Source organism: Tenrec ecaudatus, chromosome 10 (assembly GCF_050624435.1).
Source record: "Tenrec ecaudatus isolate mTenEca1 chromosome 10, mTenEca1.hap1, whole genome shotgun sequence".
NCBI lineage: Eukaryota > Metazoa > Chordata > Mammalia > Afrosoricida > Tenrecidae > Tenrec > Tenrec ecaudatus.
The window spans coordinates 113,514,505-113,535,598 of record NC_134539.1 but is presented as its reverse complement, the minus strand read 5'-3'; the positions used below and the strand labels follow the sequence as shown (position 1 = coordinate 113,535,598).

Here is a 21,094-nt window from a genome sequence, read left to right as displayed (position 1 = left end):
TAATACCTTTTAAAAGTATATGAAGCTATGATCATTTTATTTTCATTTTCAATTTTGCTTTAGAATCACATGTACATGTGGAAAGAGCCACATTTGGTTCACAAGTCCCAGATCGCCAACCCCTGGAGCTTCCAGCTGACTTCTTCTGTCCTGTAATGAGGGGTGTGTGCTGTGGGGGGGCACTTTCTTCTCTGTGGACCCAGTCACTTCCGCTGTACAATAGGAACATTTACCCTGTCCCATAGAAAGGTCTTAATTGGGGGGGGTGGCATAAAAGGGGCTTGAGCATTGTAGAGAGCCAGAATTTTGACTGCGCTAACCACTAGTAAGATACATTGGTAGCATAGTGGTTAGCCCTGGGCTGCAAAACTACAAGGTCAGGAGTTTGAAACCACCGGCCTCTCGGAGGGAAAAAGACAGGACTTTCTACTCCCGTAAAAAGTCACAGTCTCAGAAACTCACAGAGGGCAGTTCTACCCTGTCCACAGGGTCACTATGATGGGTCAGCACTGGCTCGATGGCAGCGAGTGTGAGCTCCTGGGTGGCCCAAATGGTTGAGTGCTGGAGGACTAACTATCTGAAAGGTTGGTGAGGGGACAGGCCTGGCAACCTTTGCCCGAAAGGTCACAGGCTGGAAAGCTCTGTGGCACTCAGCTCTGTTCTGAAACACATGGGGTCTCCACGAATCATATCCACTCCAGGCACCTGGCTGGGTTCTGGTACCACTGGTACCACTGGGAAGGGGAGAGGAACCTGATGGCATGTTGTTGTTGCCACCCACCTAAAAGTTGTTGATCCGAACCCACCCAACATCCCCACAGAAGAAAGACCTGGAAAACTGCTTCCCAAAGAACCCAACCCAGTGGATGACTCCGGTGTTACAGAGTAGCACTGCTCAGCGGGGTTTTCTTGGCTGTGCCCATGGCACAGTGGTTAAAACAAGAAGAAGAAAAATTTCCCTGAAACGGTACCAACTCATAGCGACCCTAAAGGACAGGGTAGAACCGCCCCTGTGGGTTTCTGAGACAGTGGCTGAAGTACTAAGCAATAGGTCACTTGCCCAACAGAAAGGCTTCTAAAAAGATGCACCGCCTTGGAAACGCTAGGCCTATGGGTCAGAATCCACTCGACGGCAATGGGCTTCTACAGGAGCGGCCCTCCAGCCCTTTCTCCTGTGGGACCACTAGGTGGACTTGAACTTCCAACTTTTAAGTTAGCAGCTGATTGCAAAACAAACGAAAACACACACGGAGCAGTTCTATTCTGTAACACACACGGGTCATGAGTCGAGGTCGTCCCTGGACAGCTAATAATTACCAAGGGCAGAGGCACATTCAGGGAGACCGGTTTCTGGGAATATGTCGGGCAGTCCTCTGGCTCCCACCCTCTGGGCCTGGCTGCCGGCTGGGATGAGGCGTGGCCAGCGTCTGGGCGTGGCCTGGCAGGCGGAGGGGGAGGAGCCCTGCGAGCCAAGAGGTGGGGCTTCGGCCGAGGTCCCGGGCGGCTGCGGGGCGGCGCTCTGCGGAGCAATTCTGAGCCCGCTGCAGCGCAGGCGGAGCCCGAGCTGCGCTGCTTTGTTTCTGGCCGCAGGTTCTTGGGCCCACCGGCCTCTGGTGCGACCCTCGCTCCCTCTTCCCGCCCACCCCCTGCATCTGGGTCCGCACCCGCTTCCCCAGCCCCTCTGCCTGGATCCTGAGCTCCCCGGCCTCCCCGCCCCCCCCAACACCAGGCCGGCGCCCGCTTTGCCCGGAACCCTTCACTCCATCCCTCGCTCCCGCATCGCCCACCGTCTTCCTCACGGCCTGCTCCTCGGAGCCTCCCCTCTCCTCCGCTCCCCGCGCTCTCGGGGGTCGCCCCGTCCGACCCCGCCCCGCCAGACCGGGAATGTCCCCCGCTGCCCCGCGCCCATGGTCCTGACGTTGCTTTTCTCCGCCTACAAGCTGTGTCGCTTCTTCGCCATGTCGGACCCACGGCCCGGAGCCGAGCGGCTGGCGGTGCCGGGAGCGGCTGGGGGCGGCGGCTCGGGTCCGTGGTGGACGGCAGGGGGCCGCGGGCCCCGCGAGGTGTCACCTGGGGTGGGCGCCGAGGTGCAGAGCGCCCTGGAGCGCGCGCTGCCCGAACTGCAGCAGGCGCTGTCCGCGCTGAAGCAGGCGGGAGGCGTGCGGGCCGTGGGCGCCGGCCTGGCCGAGGTCTTCCAGCTGGTGGAGGAGGCCTGGCTGCTGCCGGCCGTGGGCCGCGAGGTGGCCCAGGGACTGTGCGACGCCATCCGCCTGGACGGCGGCCTCGATCTGCTGCTGAAGCTGCTGCAGGCGTCCGAGGTGGAGACGCGTGTGCAGGCCGCCCGAGTTTTGGAGCAGATTCTGGTGGCTGAGAACCGGTGAGGGCGCCGTGTTGGGGGGACAGTGCCCAGGGGTGTTGGACGGGGTGGGGTGTGGGGTGGGAGTGGTCAGGGCCGTCGAGGAGCTAGGTCAGCACTGTACTTTACTGCTACGCCTTACCTTGTTGCAAGCCCCTGCATGTTAGACGTTAGCATGCCCATTTCACAGATGGGAAAGTGGAGGCTTGGAAATTTAACTCAGCATCACAGAGTGAACTAATGGTGCGGCCAGGGCTAGTGAGCTGGGGGCTTGAGTCTGGAAGAAGGAGGCGGCCCCAAGTCCTATGGGTGGAGATGGCATTGCGTTACTAATGCTCCTCTAAACCCACCACTCTCCTCTACCGGTGCCTGGGGGCATGAGATGCCTTCTCTGCCCATACCCTGCACACCCTGGAAGGGGACGGGGACAATGCTTTCGGGGGGTGTCCTCTTCCCTTCCCCCCTCTGCTGAAGTGAGTACTGGCATAAGGGCCTCTTACATCACCCCCATTCCACCGCTTGCTTTTCCTTCTGGTTCATGTTAGGGAGCCGACATGATCTCATTCTGTGGCGGCTGATGGGGAGGAAGCAGATGGCTTTCTGTCAGAATGAGTATGTGAGGGAAGAAGAAACTGAGGCACCGAGCTAGTCTCAACAAAACAGAGTATATGTTTCCTCCCCTTCCCTACCTATTGCCAAAGGACAGCACTAAACTGGAGTCAGCTTGGACTCCTGACCAATCCGTGTATACCCAAGTAGAACGACACTCCATGAGGTTTTGGCAACTAGTTTATCAGAAGTAGTTCACCAGGCCTTTCTTTCAAGGTTCCTCTACGTGGACACCAACCTCCATCTTGACAGCTAGCACTTCCCCCCACCCCTGCCAGTAACGTGGGGTCAAACTAAGGTCCAGTGGTCACTTCCTTGTCTGCCTCTTGGGATCAACCTTGGAGTCTAAAAGCCCTGAGGACTCACTGGCCCTCCCTCTGATGCCAGGGCAGACCAGACTGCCACACTCCAGTCTCACACTGAACTCTCTGGTCTCGGTGGTACTGTTGGGTACACTTTGGGTTGTTAAGCCCAAGGTCAGCAGTTCAAACTCACCAGCCGCTCCATGGGAGAACAATGAGGCTGTCTCCTCCCATAAAGATGTACAGCCTTGGAAACCCCATAGCCAGGGCTGCTATGAGTAGGAATCCACTCATGGCAGTGAGTTCAGTTTGAGTCAGGTTAGAAGGTTCTATAAGAGGCACTTGCAGCTCGCAGAGCCCTCACACCGCGTGCTGAGATGACAGTGGGGTAAGGGCACAATTCCTCACTGTTTTTAAAGTGAAAACGACACAAGTTCAATAATACACCAATGGAGCGATTTAGGTTGGGAGGTCTAGTTAAGAATCTGCTAGTCCTTAGCCTCCCATTTAGCATTGGTGCTGTGAATTTGGAGGGCGAGCAAGTGGAGTGGGTGCTTACTGGGTGTGGTGGGATCCAGGCCCCGTGGAGGCAGGGCTATAATCAGAACACCTAGTTGATGCAGCAGCACCTCAAAACAAAAGAGCTACAGGATGCAAACAGAATTGATGGTTTTCAAAGTAGTAAAAGAAAAACAACCCGCGTCTAATTCAGGATTATTTAGCAGTCCCCTTACCATAACGGGAGTTAGACAGGCTTTCTACTCCCGTAAAGAGTTACCGTCTCAGAAACCTACAGGCCTTGTCCTACAGGGTCACCATGAGTCAGCATTGACTGGAGGGCAGTTCAGTTCAGTTTAACCACCACGTGCTGGTGCGGCACTGTTTCAGCACCACGGACAGAGGACAGCCTAGGCCTGATCGAATGGCTGTACCTTTCTGCACCTTCATAGGAAGGAGCGTCGGAAAGGGGAGGAGGGGCTGGGCAGTGGGGGGGACTTGTGTTTAGGGAGTCTTTCTCCTCTTAAAAAAGACCTTTCCATTAGCGGGCTCATTATCTTTTCACTACTCCACACCTTGCACCTCTTCTTCAAGTGCAGCTGCACCCAGAGAACCCCAGGGCCTAGGTCACAGCTGCCCTGAACCCCAAATACCTAGAGAAGTCCAACAGTGCAGGATCCTCCAAATGTGGCCCTGCGACTCTTAGTTAGGATCCTGCGACTGCTAGCCCTCTAACTTCATAGCCCATCGGAGGACTGTGAGGAATATAGCTTCGCAGGTTAAGTGCTTTTCCAGAGACTACACAGGAATTGGAGGGGACACTAGGAAACGGCTGCACATGAATTCAAAAAGTACAAGAAGATATGCAGGGAAAAAAATTTTTAATAGGTGTGCAGTGAATAGGTCATTTTCCTACCTAGACCCTCTCCCTGGAGGCAAACCACGATGGCCAGTGTTTTCTACATCCTTCTAGAGAGGCCGGGCCAATACAAGCACTCGCACCCGTGTTTATGAAATGCACACGTTCGTACATACATAAGGAGCGCCTGGGTGGCACAAACCGTTCAGTGTATGCAGCTACTAATCAAAAGGTCAATCCTAAGAGCACACCCTTGCAAACACTGTGGAACACCATTCTCTCCTGCAGCCCACGTGGCACCGCCATCGTTGGGGATTGACTCGAGAGCTATTATATATCGATCCTTTCGCCCTCCTTTGGAGCAAGGCTTTGAGCGCAGATCTGTGTGACTCCCAAGTTTGTGTCCAGGCTTTCAGGCCCACAGCCTCTCAGGCTGAGAATGGAAAGCTAAGTCAATGGTTCTCCAGGCAAGCTTACAGTTCACGTCTGGAGGTGCTGGGTGTATCCGGAAGGGCAAGGGCTCGGAGGGGAGAGCAGAATGCAGTCCTAGCTGTCTGTGTAGCCAGATGGTTTGGGAATCACAATGGTAGCTTGGGTTTGAACCTCAATTGTGTGACCCTAGGCAGTCATGTAAGTTCTGTGAGCTGGGGGTTCTCGTTCGTAAAAGGGTAGCTGCAGCACGGGCTGACCAAGAGATCCAGGCCTTGAGGGGATGGCTGGTGGACTTTGTTTCTTTGGAGACGGGCTACAGAGCAGTCGAGTGATCAAGTTCATAAACTCATCCTGGTCTTGTGGCACGTTCTGTAGCCAGCTAGACCCTGCAGCAGACCCAAAGTCACAAACACTATGACCCCTGATGTGCTAGCTGGGTGAGGACTCCGTGGCTGGTGGGGGCCTCTAGGTCTCTGGAGCTAGTCTTGCCCGTGGAGGACATGATTTGTTGAGGTCAGGGAGAGAGTGAACCTTTGCCTCTGCTCAGAGTTTGGCTCTGCTGACTTCCAAGCTCTCTCCCTTTGACCTGTCTTCCTCTCAGCAGCCAAAATAAGTGCCTAAAAATCCACATATGACTCTATTTGCCATCAAGATAGCCTTGAGATGGTTCAAAAGGCCACCAGGTCTGATATTTCCCCCACTCTTTGAGGTTTGAGCCTGCCACTTCAGCCGCACGGACATGCACCAGCTCTCACACACCTACCAAGCTTTGCACACATCTGGATCCCTGGTGGCCCACAGGGTTAAGCACCAGACTGCTAACCACAAAGCTGTGGTTCAAACCTATTGGCGGCTGTTCTGTTGGAGAAAGACGGGGCTACCTGCTCCCAGAAAGATTTATAGTTTTGGAAAGTCTAAGGGGGACACTGTACTCTGTGCTACAAGGGTTACTATGAACTGGAATTGACCCAATGGCATGTGTTTTTTTGGTTTGTTTTTGCAGTGGGTATGCCTGAAATGCGATCTTCTCTTCCTAACTAATGTCCCCACCATCTTTCTAGCTTAATAGACAACCTTTCCAATGTATATATTCTTTTTCCCCAATATTCATGAGTGTATTCATTTTTAGCTGTATTCTAAAAAAATATTGTTCTCTGTGTGTGCATTTTTAATTTGCATTAGGTCCTCTGCTACATTCTGTTTCTCACTCAGGGTGACATTTTTTAAGGTCCTTCTTGTTGCTGGGTTAATATATCCTCAGTCACTCGTAACTGTTCCATAAGCCTCCAGGATGGGAACCTGTTCCTGTCACTTCTCCATTCTCTTATGTTGCCTCCAAGGTCCTCCTATCATAAATGATGCTGTAGTGAACATTCTTGTCCTCCCCACACTCCAGCTCCTGAGAACTCTTGGGAATATAAACTCATGAGCCCCAGGCCCTAGCCCACGGGATGTATGTATCTTTAATCACCAACTAGTCCCAGCCTCTTTCCAGATTGACTGTCCCGGAATGCACCTCCCCGCACCATGCTTCAAGGCATCTATATCCCCACCCTTTGTATTATCTCGTGTCTATGTGTGCCATGCTGATCAGTGTAAGCAGAACGAGGTGGCCATCAGCTTCTGTAAGGATTTCGGTCTTGGAAACCCTGCGGGCAGTTCTGCTCGGTTCTGCAGGGTCACCATGAATTGTCATGGACTTGGTAGCAATGGGCTTGGGTCTGGGTCACAGTGTCAAGGGAGAGCTTTTATTTTAGCTTTCATTTCTCTGATTACTTGTTTGTCTTGCCTGTTAACACTTTGGATTTCATTTGTCAACGACTCGTTGCATTGGCTGCCTTTTATTCTAAGCCGTTCAAATATTGGTGATTTTATCGGGAGAATGACGGAACTTTCTACTCCTGTAAAGAGTTAACAGTCTCAGAAACTCACAGTGGCAGTTCTACTCTGTCCTATAGGGTCGCTTTGAGTTGGCACAGACTCGATGGCAGCGAGTTTGCTGTTTTGAGTGTTGTTGATTTTATTGGGGTTCTGTGTTGGTTTTAGACATGTTGGATATCTGTCCTCAAACATGTGGAGCTCTTCAGTCCTTAGGGGTTTGGGCCTGGAGGCCTCTGCTTGGCATGCTCGACTCCAGATACTTGTAGACAGGGTCTCTCTTGCTACTTATATCTCAGATGTCCCCTTCTCAGACACATCCTCCACCCAAGCGCCCTTCATTACAGCACACGGTTTGGCTGGCATCATGACTAGTCCACTCTTGTCCTGTCCACTCACTGTTCACTTGCTTATTGCCGTCTCCACAGAAGCTGAGAATAAACCCCGGGTCATTTTAGGCACTGCTTCAGTCCAGTCCCTAATGTAGGGTCTGAGTCAATGTCTGTGGGACGGATGAATGGTCACAGAGCGTGGCGTGTGGAAAGGCTTCAGGTGACCGTAAGGAGTGGACACTTCTTGAGTCTCCACGGTGCACTAGGCACTGTGCCTCGTTCTTTACTTGGATGCCTCCTTTGTCCTCATATAATTCAATGAAGTAGGTATTTTTATATTCCACTTATGAGATTAAAAAAACTGAGGTAGAGATAAAGGATGGTGCCCAAGGCCCTGCAGCTCAAAAGCGGCAGATAAGCAGCCAGAGAGCCCAGGCAGTCTGCTCCAGAGCCAGACCCCTCGCCCGACCTGCTGCCCCTCCAGATGTCTGAAGGGGGCAGGAAGATGCGGTGGCTTTGGAAACCCTGCAGGCAGTTCTGCTCGATTCTGCAGGGTCACTATGAACTGTCATCGACTTGATGGCACGGGGCTTGGGTCTGGGACACAGTGTCAAGTAAGAGAAGTCTGCTATCCCAGGGCTAGAGGAGGGGGTGGTACTGCTGCAAATTGACGGAGTAACCTACCCCACTGCCATCCAGTGGATTCCAACCCAGAGTGACCCGTAGGGCAGGGCCCTCCCTGTAGGGTAGAACTGCCCCTGTGGGTTTCCGTGGCCGTAAATCTGTAAATCTTTAAGAAAGCAGAGAGCTTCATCTTTCTCCCACAGACAGGCTGGTGGACTTGAACCGCCGACCTTGCAGGTAGCAGCCCACTGAGTGACCCACTGCGCTATAGGACACCAAGCTAAACCAAAGACACACTGTTCGGGTTCATAGACCCACAGCCTCCTCTTTCTTCCACGGAGCAGCTGGTGATGTTGAACCGCTGACCTTGTGGTTAGCAGCCCGACATTCACCTGACAGCCCCTCCAGGGCTCCTAGAATGGCTCCCCCTGCAAGTCTGCTGTGGCATGACGGGCACCCAGAGAGGGTAAACGTGCCTTCCTCCTCCCGCTTCCCTTGGCAGCGACCGCGTGGCGCGCATCGGGCTGGGCGTGATCCTGAACCTGGCGAAGGAGCGCGAGCCGGTGGAGCTGGCGCGCAGCGTGGCCGGCATCTTGGAGCACATGTTCAAGCACTCGGAGGAGACGTGCCAGCGGCTGGTGGCGGCCGGCGGCCTCGACGCCATCCTGTTCTGGTGCCGCCGCACGGACCCGCCGCTGCTGCGCCACTGCGCGCTGGCCCTGGCCAACTGCGCGCTGCACGGCGGCGCGGCGGCCCAGCGGCGCATGGTGGAGAAGCGCGCCGCCGAGTGGCTCTTCCCGCTCGCCTTCTCCAAGGACGAGCTGCTGCGGCTGCACGCCTGCCTGGCGGTGGCCGTGCTGGCCACCAACAAGGAGGTGGAGCGCGAGGTGGAGCGCTCGGGCACCCTGGCGCTCGTGGAGCCGCTCGTGGCCTCGCTGGACCCCGGCCGCTTCGCCCGCTGCCTCGTGGACGCCAGCGACACCAGCCAGGGCCGCGGACCCGACGACCTGCAGCGCCTCGTGCCGTTGCTCGACTCATCGCGCATGGAGGCGCAGTGCATCGGCGCTTTCTACCTCTGTGCAGAGGCTGCCATCAAGACCCTTCAGGGCAAGACCAAGGTGGGCCTGGGGCTAGAGGTGTCCCGGAAGGCTTCCCAGAGGCAGTGGCATTCAACACAAGAGAGTTAGGCGGAGGCGAAGTGAGGGCTGAAGAACCTAGTTTTTTTTTGTCCTGAAGTCCCTAGACCAGGAATTTGAACTTGGTCTTTGGGGCAAGGGGAAGCTTTGGTATTATCCAAAGACCATCCCACCCTGGCAGCAGGATGGAGAAAAGGTTGGGCGAATGAGGTTTCTGGGGCAGGAAGGGGACAATTGTGATGGTTGAAGCAGGGACGAGGCTAGGACAGGAGAGAGAATTAGACAGACACCCTCTTCCCCCAAACAAACAAACACCTCATTGCTCTAGAGTCGATTCCACTTATGGGGCTCCTGTGGGTTTCTTTGAGGCTGTCACTCTTTGTGGGGAGTAGAAAGGCCCATTTCTCTCCTGCACAGCCGCTGGTGGTTCCTAACCGCTGACTTCTCCGTTAGCTGCCCAACATATAATCACTACTCTGCCAGGGCTCCCCCAGCAGGTGTTAAGGAGCTGGATTAGGACTTGGTGGTTGACTGGGTCAAGGAGAGCAAGCTACAGAGGATGATGCCTGGCTTGACATCACTCAGTGAGTGTTGGCACCCGATACTGAACTAAGGTGAACTGGGGGAAGGACAGGTTGGATTGGGGAAGGGGGAGGAAGAGAGTTCAGTGGGACAGCTTGGCTTGAGGTGCCTGGAAGAAGCTCAGTTGGAGAACTCAGGAGGGAAACAAAAGTTCAGGGGTGTGACATCAGTTTGTCGGTCAGACAACTCTCACTGCAGTCCCCAAGGCTCCCCATGCTCAAGGACTGGTCTACACAGCCTGTCTTCTGCTTTAACTTGCTGTGTGGCATTGAATCCCTGGCTTCCCTCTCTGGGCCTCTCTAGGCTTCATTTTTATTTTCTGGGACACTGGAGTTGGACTACAGCCAACAGTGCTTACTCTGGATGTGGGGCTAACAACAGGTACATTACAAACCATGTGGTGTGTTTTATCCGTATTACAGATTCAAGAGTCCGCCTATAAGAGTCACTCTCCTTCCCTTGTGTTCCTCTGGGGGTTCTGGGGATTGGTGACAGCTGATGCACAGAGAGGTGTCATCTATCAGAGGTGCACCCACACGTCATGGCGAAACCCTCCCAAGCTCTAATTAATGTTCTAGAAGGCTCTTTTTCTCCTCCCTGTGCCGAGTTGGGCCCATGGGAAGACCAGCCCCACACAACAGGTCATTCTGCTTTGGAGAAGGGACTAAAAGGGAAGGAGGATTGAGTCCGGGCAGCTGCCATGGTTGCCAGCATTGGTACCCCATTGTTCTAGCAAAGCCCAGTGAGGGCCGTTCAACCAAGACTTACTGAGCAGCATGCCAAGTCATGTGTTCACGCGGTGACTTTGGGCTTGTAGGCCAGTGGAAGGTACATTATCAACTAATATCAGAGACATTACTTTTAGAGTAGGGTTGAGGTCCAATAGGCCATGCTGTGGGGGCGCCAAAGCAAGCTACCTGGAGGAGTTGCTAGCCCATTTGGATGCCAGTGAAGGAGTGGGGGCCCCACGAACAGAGGAGGAAGTTGGGGTCTAGGAACATCCTGGGCCAAAGTGTGAGTGTCTTGGTGATTCATGTGTGAGGTAGTCGTGGTGGTGGGTTATGTGGTGGAGTGGGGGCAACCCAAGTGGCAGGCAAGTTTGGGATGGGTGAAGGAGGGCTGACCTGGGAGCCATGGGCAGGGGTTGAAGCATCTAGAACCCTGGATGCCTACTAGAAGCTCAGGCTTTGTCCCAGGGCAGGTGGGAGCTATCAAGGGGAGAGGAGAGATGTAGGGGGACCTGGGGAACAGGTGAGAAAGCTTCATGTAGGGGAGTCCGCAGGAACGGGTGGCTTTGGGGATGCAGGCAGTGCTAAGGTGGATGGTGAGGCTTGCATTGTGAGAGACGAGGGGTGGAACTGGGCACGTTCGTGACTTTTGTTGAGCTGGTGGGATGAAGATGCTGTTCTCCCCAGGTGTTCAGCGACATCGGTGCCATCCAGAGCCTGAAACGACTCGTCTCCTATTCCAGCAACGGCACTACGTCGACGCTGGCTAAGCGTGCCTTACGCCTGGTGGGCGCAGAGGTGCCACGGCCCATCCTGCCCTGCGTGGCCAGCTGGAAGGAGGCTGAGGTCCAGACGTGGCTGCAGCAGATCAGCTTCTCCCAATTCTGCGAGAGCTTTCGGGTAGAGCCTCGGGATGGGGTGAGGGGACTGCCTCCCTGGATTCTGGATGGGCATATCCCCATGGGTCCCCTCGTCACTTAGGTGTTGTCCTGAAAACCAAACTCCCTGCTATTGAGTGGATTTCAACTCAGTGACCCTATAGAACAGGGTAGAACTGCCCCTGTGGGTTTCCAAGCCTGTAACTCTACCAGAGTAGAAAGCTTCATTTTTCTTCCAGGGAACAGCTAGTGGTTTCAAACCACTGACCTTTTGGTTCACAGCTCAATGAGTAACCCACTGTGCCACCATTCTCGGGGGGGGGGGGCATTCTAAAGCCCTGCATAAATGGAACAGCCCCTCCTTCCACCACCACCACCTGGTGACCACTACTCGGGAACCCTCTGTCACTCGAACCCCGGCTGCAGGTTGCCATTTGTGGGTGGGGAGCCTGGACTTAGCCACCTTTGGGGGCACTGGGCTCCGCACTGGGTCCCCTCGCATCTTGGGCTGGGGTAGAGGCTGAGGAAGAGGCCCTCCTTGACACTTGTCCCCTCCCCAGGAGCAACAGGTAGATGGCGACCTGCTTCTGAGACTCACGGAGGAGGAGCTCCAGACGGACCTGGGCATGAAGTCGAGCATCACCCGCAAAAGGTACGGAGCCTCCTGTCCACCCAGGCAGGTCCGGCCCACCGACATGCGCCCACACCCCACCCCTCCTCCCCGGCCGGTCCTGAAGCTGGGACCTCAGCACGCTCTACTCCATGGGGTGCAGGTTTTTCAGGGAGCTCACGGAGCTCAAGACCTTCGCCAACTACACGACCTGCGACCGCAGTAACCTGGCCGACTGGCTGGGCAGCCTGGACCCGCGCTTCCGCCAGTACACTTACGGCCTAGTCAGCTGCGGCCTGGACCGCTCGCTGCTGCACCGCGTGTCCGAGCAACAGCTGCTGGAGGACTGTGGCGTCCGCGTGGGCGTGCACCGCACACGCATCATCTCGGCCGCCAGAGGTCAGCCTGCACCCAGCCCTGCCCATCCCCGCACCCCTCTGACCATTTGCTGGGCACTTAAGCTGAGACTGGGCTCTAGGAAAGCAAGGGAGTGAATTCTTTACCCTGAAGACAGTTCCCGTCTAAGATGGTTATGGGGGTGAGGTGGGGGCTGAGGCAGCTAGGTAATGAGCCCCCTGGCATGGCTCCCAGAGGAAACCCTGCCTTAGGTATAGACTTCCAAGGAGAGGGCTTGCTTGAGCAGGCCCCAATAGATGCTCCGAGGGGAGGGAACTGCAGAGGGAGTAAAGGCATCTCCGGGAGAGGGATCCGCCTGTGCCAGGTGGAGGGGGCACTCCAGGAGGGCTGTGAGGCGGGGAGGTTTAACCAGTTGGCCGACAGTCGTTCCCAGACAGGATGGGTGGTGGAGGTGTTTCCGTGAGAGCTGGGTAGATTCTAGGGCCCTGCCACCCCCTCCCGCTTTTCTATCGAGAGATAGTTCACGTGTTTTCGGAAAGTTCGAATGATTAGCAGGAAGAATCCACAGAGCACTGTGCCTAGCTCTGAGGGCTGAGGGTCAGCTCCATGAAGGCAGGACTTGCCGGTTGGCTCACTGCTGTCGTGGGTACAGGGGTGGTGCCTGGCCCCCAGTGAGGCCTCAATAAATATTTGTGGAATGAGTGGACGCAAGGCAGGGGTTGAGGCCAATGCCAGGTGTCTGGCTTTGGTGGGAAACCATGACCAAGGGAAGAAGGCAGAATGGGGGAGGGGGGAGGGGTGTTGAGTTTGGTGTGTCACTGGGCCACTCCAGGACTGGTCTGGAGATCCAGGGAGCAGGCAGGGCTAGAGGGGCATACCCGGGCCCTGCCTCCTGACACGAGCTCACCAATGGTTCGCATCCTACCTTCCCATAGTCTCAGTTTCATCTGCAAAAGGGGATAACTTACCTGTAGGCACCATCTCTCCACTTCCTTTCTCGGAATAAGCTCCTCCCCAGTGTACTACCCACCTGCCTGGGCTGGGCTGATGGGACTCAGTCCCCCAGGGAAGATTGGTCTCCAATTCACCATGTGGGTTCTCATCCACCCTAGAAATGCTCCACTCCCCACTGCCGTGCACTGGCTGCAAACTCAGTGGGGACACCCCGGATGTCTTCATCAGCTACCGCCGGAACTCAGGCTCCCAGCTGGCCAGGTGAGGAGGGGCTGGCAGGCAGGCTGGGGCTTCGGGGCGAGGCCTTGGCAGTGAACCGAGCCGTCTCCGCAGCCTCCTGAAGGTGCACCTGCAACTGCACGGCTTCAGCGTCTTCATTGATGTGGAGAAGCTAGAGGCGGGCAAATTCGAGGACAAGCTCATCCAGAGTGTCATGGATGCCCGGAACTTTGTGCTGGTGCTGTCGGCTGGGGCACTCGACAAATGCATGCAGGACCATGACTGTAAGGACTGGGTGCACAAGGTAGGTGCCAGCCTGGGCCTGGGTGGCCCCAGCAGTAGCCAGGAGCCTGGGGGACAAGGTGCTCCGCTCTTCTCATCTGCTCACACCAGCAATGCCTCCCGTGATGCACCTCCCGGCTTAGGTAGAAGTCAGGAGCCACAGCCCAACTGGGACAGGGGTGCAGCCAGTCCCTGAGACTCTCTGACACTCTGTCTCTTCCTCTGGAAAACGAGGATCATTTACACATCCTCCTGACCTTGTCAGGGACTCTGGCAGCACAGTGGTGGGTTAAACACTGGGCGACTCCCTGCAAAGTCAGCCATTCAAACCCACCCGGCCTCTGCTGGCTGTAAAGATTATAGGCTGGAAATGCTCTCTTCCGTAAAGTTGCAATGAATCGATCAACCTGACGGCAAAGGGTGGGGCTTCTCCTCGGAGGATTGTTGTCAGGATCAGAGAGGGATGAAGATGTTTAAAAATAAGCTCTGTGCAGGCCGAAGAGCCGGAGAGCACGTGACAGGCAGAATGGTATGATTGTTACAAGGCCAGGTTGTGAATTTGAAGTCCCGTTCTCACCTTTGTCCAGGTCCCGCACCCCAAGGAACTTCGTGTTTTTTGCTGGAGGGTGGGCGTAATAATTGGCCTAACTCCCCAGGATACTGTTACAAGGATGAAAAGAATTGAAGACCAGGATGAGCATAGCAGAAAGTCTGGCACATGGTAACTACATGCTAATAGTAATAATAATTATTCATATAATTATGAGTATCGAAACAACAACAGCAACAAAAACTCACTGCCATCAAGTCAGTGGCGATTTATAGCGACCTTATAGGACAGGGTAGAACTGCCCCTGTGAGTTTCTGAGACCGGAATTCTGAGACTGGAGTAGAAGCTCCATCTTGCTCCCGGAGTGGCTGGTAGTTTCGAACTGCTGAACTTGCAGTTGCCAGCCCAACGTGCGTGCCCACTATGCCATCAGGGTCCCTATTAGGAGTGCTACCACTGTTGTATTCACCGGTGGCTCGTCAGAGCTTGGCATCGTGAGCAGTTGGGGAAGAGACAGATGCGTGGGTCCGTGTCCCAGCTGCAGGTGAATGTACGTAAAATTCCAGCTGTATCAGAGCACAAGGATGTAAATCAAGATAAGCATGAAGAAGAGACAGAGTGAGGTCAGAGGGTTCCGCAAAGAGGCTACTACCCTCTTACAGATGTCCGCGTTGTTCTTGAACTAGTGAGCTCTTGGAGCTTCCGTGTCCAGAGCCTTTCTTGGCTCCATTGCGTAGTCATGACAGGGGCTGCATTGCGTAACACCTGCAGGTTATTAATCATTAGTCAGTCAGTAGGAATTGGGAGTAGAACTGAGGAGGGCATCAGCCATCAGGGATGGGGCCCTTGTCCTCGGAGAGCAGGAGAGGAAGGAAGATGCCCAGAGTGTCTAGATCGTCTTAAAGTTGGTGTAAAGACTAGGCCAAGAGGTGAGCCCCCTACTTGCTGGAAGAGTGTGGGGCAGAGAGAGCATCAAGGGCTAGAACCCCCAGGGAAGGGCTCAGGAAGGAAGCAGGGCTGAAGAGAGGGGCCTCTCCATGCAGAGAGAATAGCATGTGCGAGGGAACAAATGACTAACGAACTAATGAATGAGCAAGATTTCACGGATGAAGACCTACCTTGGGCCCCGAGAAGTAGCATAGCTTTCCCATGGCCACACTCGCTGCCATCGAGTCGCTTCTGACTCACAGTGACGCTCGAAGAGAGCGGAATGGCCTGTGGGTGTCCGAGGCAGGAAAGCTTCGTGGGAGTAGAAGTCGTCCTCTTTCTCCCATGGGGCACCGCGTGGGTTTGGGCCTTTCAGTTAGCAGCCCAACGAGCAACTTACTACAATATGGGTGCTCTTTGTGGCCACACTACTGGGGTAGAAATCCAGCAGCAGGGCTTGGAACTCGGACAGACTCCAAACCCATGCTCTGCGTAGCCCGCCCGTGTTCCACGGCCCAGACCGGAGTGGGTGAGGATGGCGAGCTTGAAAGGAATGGCCACGCTTAGGGGCGCCGTGTATGGCAGGGAGCCTGAGCGCAGGCAGAGCGGGAAGGTTTCCTGAGGAAACTGGCAAATCGGGCCTTGGTTTATTTGGTTGGTTTTCCTCTGGATAGCACGTTTTTTAAACATTTACAGCGCCTCTCCTTCCAGGTAAGAACCGTGGAGCCAGGCTGGAGGCTAGAGGTGGGGGGAAGACCTGTGCTTAGAGTAGTGGGCAGCGGGGAGCCCATGAGAGAGGCAGCTCTGGGCACCGTGCACTTTAAGAGGAAGGTTCGGGCACTGGGTGCCATCTGGATTGGAATGGGGGAGAAGGCCAAGCCCCAGAGGCCATATAGGAAGGACGGAGGGCCAGGCCTGGTTGGGGACAGACACTGGGCCAGGGACATTTGCTGGAAGAACGTGGATTCGGAGAAGGTGGTGGATGACTGTCTCAGAGAGGAATGGCTGTGGGGGCCGAGGGCTCTCAGGCTTCACCTCTTGCCTGCGCATCCCTGGTGCCTAAGCTCATGCTCGGCACCCTATCTAGCACTGGAGGGTTTGTAAGACACAGTTGTAGTTGAACCGGTGATTAAAGCACCGAGTGCTTTAATTCTGGTGGAGCCGGATGCATCCCGGGGGAACCACACCTACTAGGCTTACTGGGGCCAGTGACCTGCCTCTGGTGGACTTTTGGTCTTACTTAACCAGCTGAGTGACGGTGAGCAGTCCATTGTCACGCCATGTTAGGGTCTCATCCAGCGAGACCCTCACACAGTGACCCGGAGGGGCAACGAACCTGGATGGGAAAAAGAAAGAGAGATATGGGGCAAGACAAGTGCTGATCAAGCCCGTTTATTTTGCCAAAACTCTGGGTATATATTCACAACAGAGAAGGAAGTGGGAGGCACATATTCCAATGAAGCACACTGTGTAACAACCGCACACTGTACAACAACCAATCAGCCACATGTTCCCAATAAGGTACAAAGGGTGCGCAACAGTACTCAAAGACATCGTGGTGACGTACCGGGTGAACTTATCACTATGTTCCTAATATGGTATATCTGCAGTTCAAGGGGTGCTCAGTACTTTGACTAATGGCAACAAGGTCAGTTATTGGAACTGCCCATGCTACAGTAGCTTGGAATGTGGGGGCGAAGTTGGGCAGGAAACAAAGCCTTGCTGTTAGAAAGCGGCCAAGTTTCTGCTACGTGTCTGAGGCCAGGGTCTTAATGGCTATCGGCTCCCAACACCGCCGCCTTTGCCGTCTAGGGCATCAGTGATTTGGGCTCTCGGGTTGGGTGGCGCCTGGGCAGAGCACATTTCTAAAACCTCCCGAATACACAGAGGCCTGCACGGTCCAAATGCGTCCAAATGTCACTGAGGGCTCACAACAGTCCAGGGCTTGGAACCCAAAGCTGACCCAGGAAAAGGCACCCCCTCACTGGGCTTCCTTCACCTCACTCCTAAAAGGGTGAAGCTCATTAGGAAGCCGGTCAGTCAGCATCACAGCATTACAGAGGCTCTTCCCAGACAGGTCTTCCCCTCCACACAGCTGCTCAGCAGCCCCCCTTCTCCCAGCTGAGGGGGGCAGGCAGGGTGCTGGGCGCCTTGGCCCAGTCCCAAGGGCTCCGTCATCCCTCCTTGGGTGTTTTTAGTACCTAATTGCCTCTGATTGGAAAGCTTTTCCCCCTGAAGCCGCATTTAGTAGGTAATCAATATGGGAAGCCGCAAGTGAACTCCAGTCCCTGTGGTCTGCCCTTGCTCGAGGAAGAAACACTTAGCGAGTGCTCGCCAGGCTACCCACCAAGAGTCCGCTGTCCCCCAGCTCCATCCCGGGAGGGAGGGTTGTCTGGACTCCCTTCCAGAGGAGGAAATCATCATGCCTAGCGTTTTCGAAGCCTACACTCCATCCTAGGCGCCGCTGTCCATGGAACCCTGTAGCTGCCCTTCCCGCGTGGCTGCGGAACTCTTCAGTGAATGACACGTGTCCACTTTGCTGTTCAGCTCCGACACCCGTTGCCACAAGCTAATTTCTTTCTGGGGCCCTTGGTCCCTGGAGCGGGGTCAGGGAGCAGAAGAGGCCAGCGCCCCTCCCACAGTCATGTGGGCAGCTACCCACCACGGGTTTGGGAGCCCACATGACCCCCTCCCTCCTGAGCTGCTGGCTACAAATTCGGGATTTCCCTCGACCCACTCAGGACACCAGCTGTAAATTTAGAGGTCCTAGCCCTTACATCTGGTGGGTACCATAGGTATTAAGTAAAGCCCCCAAACCAAACCCACTGCTATCGAGGGGATGCCCATGCAGAGCTACCCCACAGAGGGTGTCCAAGGCTGGACATCTTCACGGGAGCAGACAGCCTCAGCGCTCTCCATGGAGCAGCTGGTGGGTCTGAACCGCCGACCTTGTGGTTAGCAGACCAACGCTTAGCTGGCAGTGCCAATTGGCGGTGGCGACGTGCAGCAGGAATACCCTGCACTGGGGGAGGGGGCTCTGCCCTGGTCAGGGAGGAGAGGGGAGATGCCCAGGGACGTGAGCTGGTTGAGCTCAGATGAGAAACAGGAGTAGGTCTTAGCGGGGTGAAGGGGCAGGAAGAGCACTGTAGTCTGAGGAAATTGCAGGTGCAGAGGAGGGAAGGGGGTGCCATGTGCAAGGGGTGGCAGGGCCCGTGTGGCTGCGAGGATGGTGAGGGCAGGGGAGTTTGAGGAGCGGGCTGAGGCCCGAGTTGCCAGGCTCTCACAGAACACAGTAAGGAGTCTGGAAGATCGAGAGTTTGGAGTGAGAGGTGATATCACCAGGTTAGCGTGGCAAGGGGGCAGCATGGAGAACAAATGAGGGGCGAGCTAAAAAAAATACAAAGCTCCCAGCCATCGCATCACTGTGGACGCATCGCGACCCCCTGTGGCTTTCCAAGACTGTAATGTTGACAGGAGCAGACAGTCCAGTCTTTCTCTGCAGAGCTGCTGGAGGTCTTGAACTCTTGACCATGCAGATCGCAGCCCAACTTGTAACCACTCCACCAGCAAGGGTTCCTCAAGCAGGGGACCTGGTGGGGTCTAAAGATCCTGGGAGGTTGGAGCCTGAGAGGCAGAGGGAGTGGGGCAGCTCAGAGAAGCCAGTAGGGTATAAACTGTTAGGACTCGTGATGGAGTTGGGGAATGCAGGTAGGGGGAGACTTCTGGTAGACTCCAGGTCCAGTGTCCAGTCCCAGGTTCAGCCTTGCTCCTGTAGCCCTAGCACCAGGGCCCCAACAGGAGTCGGGGAAGGGGCCTCTTCCTCCTCACCTCTAGCCTCTTCTCTGTTCTTCTTCCAGGAGATTGTGACCGCCCTGAGCTGTGGCAAGAACATTGTGCCCATCATCGATGGCTTTGAGTGGCCGGAGCCCCAGGTTCTCCCTGAGGACATGCAGGCCGTGCTCACCTTCAATGGCATCAAGTGAGGCCCAGAGGCTAGGGCTGAGGGGAGCAGGTGCACGTGGCCCCCAGCTCCCTCAGCCACGCCCCCTGACCCCCTCGGCCTCTGTATCCACAGATGGTCCCACGAGTACCAGGAGGCCACCATCGAGAAGATCATCCGCTTCCTGCAGGGTCGCTCCTCCCGGGACTCGTCTGCGGGTTCCGACACCAGTTTGGAGGGTGCTGTGCTCATGGGTTCCATATAACGGCTCCTACTCCCCAAGCCCTGCTGCGTCCCCCCACTCCCACCATCCTTCCTGGGCGGAGACAGCCCTGCCTCTGCTCAGGAGATGGCTCCCCTCGTCACCCTGCTGTGAGGGAATGGGAAGCAGGCAGTGGGGTGAGGAGGGCTAGCCCGCCCCCCAGGCTCTGCTGCCACCACTAGGTCTGCCCTCGGCCTCTCTGTTGGGGTACCAGCAGAGTCAGGGCTCAATTCTGGGCAAGGGCTTGGCTGGGCACGCCCACTGCCCTGCCTTGATAGCAAACAGCTGGATGAGGGATGGAGGCAGCCACGGGCAGGAGTCAGGGTCAGTCCCTGCTCTGTTAGAGCGCCGTTGCTGTGAGCCAGCTGGGAGTACAGCGATGGCCCTAGCTTACCACTTCCTGCCCCTATGGGCCTTGCCCTGTAGCCACTCAGTGCCCTTAACCAGCTGGCCTGGTCTTGGATGCCTCGTCCATGCCTCCTTTGCCATGCCTGGGCCAGCTGTGCCCACTCTGGCTGGTCAGTGGTTCTGCCACTCTGCTGTACTTACCCAATGCCCCCAGCTTGGGGCCTGGGCAGGGGAGACTGTGTCTTGGGGGCAGCAAGCCCCCACCTATCCCACTATGCCTCAGTTGCCTCCCCCACCCCACCTGGCTGAAGGCAGTTCTCTCGCCTGACTGTGCATCCAGCCACCTGGGCTCTTAGCTACACATTCTACTGAGATCTGCATCCCACAAACACCCTCCACGGAGCTGCCGCTGCTTTCAGGGATCCCACACATTGAGGAGCTGGGCCCTAGAACACCAGTCTTTGCCATCGCCTAGGTACCCCACCTCCGACTCCTCAGCTTCTGTAACCATCACCAGCCACCCTGCCTGTTACTAGCCTGTCCATGTTACAGGTGAGGAAACTGAGGCTGAGAAAGGTCGAGGGGGCTTCCCAGTCCCTGCCTGACAGAGCTGCCCTAGGAGGGCCACCCAAAGGCCATGTCCAGGCAGGTGGCTGCTCCTTGACCCCCAAAAGGTCTGGCCGTGGGAGGCAGGTTCTAGGAGCCAAAGGTGTCAGTGGAGGTACGGGACAGTCCATCTCCTGGGGCAGGAGGCAAGGGGCGCCACCCACCCCCCACCAACCCAGGCTTCAACCAGTGGGGTCTGCTGGAATCTGCCCTGCCCCCTCCTCCTAAGGGCAGTGGGTTCACACCTCAAGGCTGGTCTGGCGCCCATCAGCTACCCAGCAGGAGCTAGCCAGGCCACTCCCAGCTCTCTAGCCTCCTCATTTGAGTGGAAGGTCTCCTGCCTGGCCTAGGACACCTCTGTCCACTCCCCTCCCTGCCTGGAGTCCAGGCCCCAGTCTTTGGCTCTGCCTGCCCTCCTCCCTTCTTTCAGGAGACCAGAGCAGGGCAAGGCCCTGGACCGACCAGACAATAACAATGGTGGCGAGTGTCTTCCAGCGAAGCTGTTTGTCATTTTGTTTCCCACTAGCCCTGCTCCGTTGAGACCACCCTAGGCAGAATTCCAAAATGACACACCCTCCCCTGCTGCCCACCACCACTGCCCGGCCCTCTGACCCCACGATCTCTGGTGAGTCAGAGTCCAGACTCCCGCCGGCATCAGAGCAGTGGAGGGAGGGCTCTCCCCTCCCCTCCCCTGCTGCTCAGTGTGCTCAGGGCTGACTGTGAACCATGACAGACCCTGCAGTCCACAGCTGGGGCAAGAACCTTGGCCTTCACTTTGACCAGGCCCTTGATGGCTGGTCTGAGACAGCAGGCTGAGACGTCACC

At 55.9% G+C, this 21,094-nt stretch overlaps 1 protein-coding gene across 1 annotated transcript; it reads left to right on the top strand.

The window, feature by feature from the left end:
- Nucleotides 1–1,534: 1,534 nt before the first annotated feature.
- On the top strand, nt 1,535–21,030 carry SARM1 (sterile alpha and TIR motif containing 1). The gene is made up of 9 exons (XM_075561340.1): nt 1,535–2,377; nt 8,393–9,008; nt 11,024–11,236; nt 11,775–11,866; nt 11,988–12,223; nt 13,294–13,396; nt 13,469–13,658; nt 18,971–19,092; nt 19,189–21,030. The coding sequence occupies exons 1-9, from the start codon at nt 1,908–1,910 to the stop codon at nt 19,316–19,318; spliced, it is 2,172 nt and encodes a 723-aa protein (XP_075417455.1). The 5' UTR covers nt 1,535–1,907; the 3' UTR covers nt 19,319–21,030.
- The last annotated feature ends 64 nt before the right edge of the window (nt 21,031–21,094 follow it).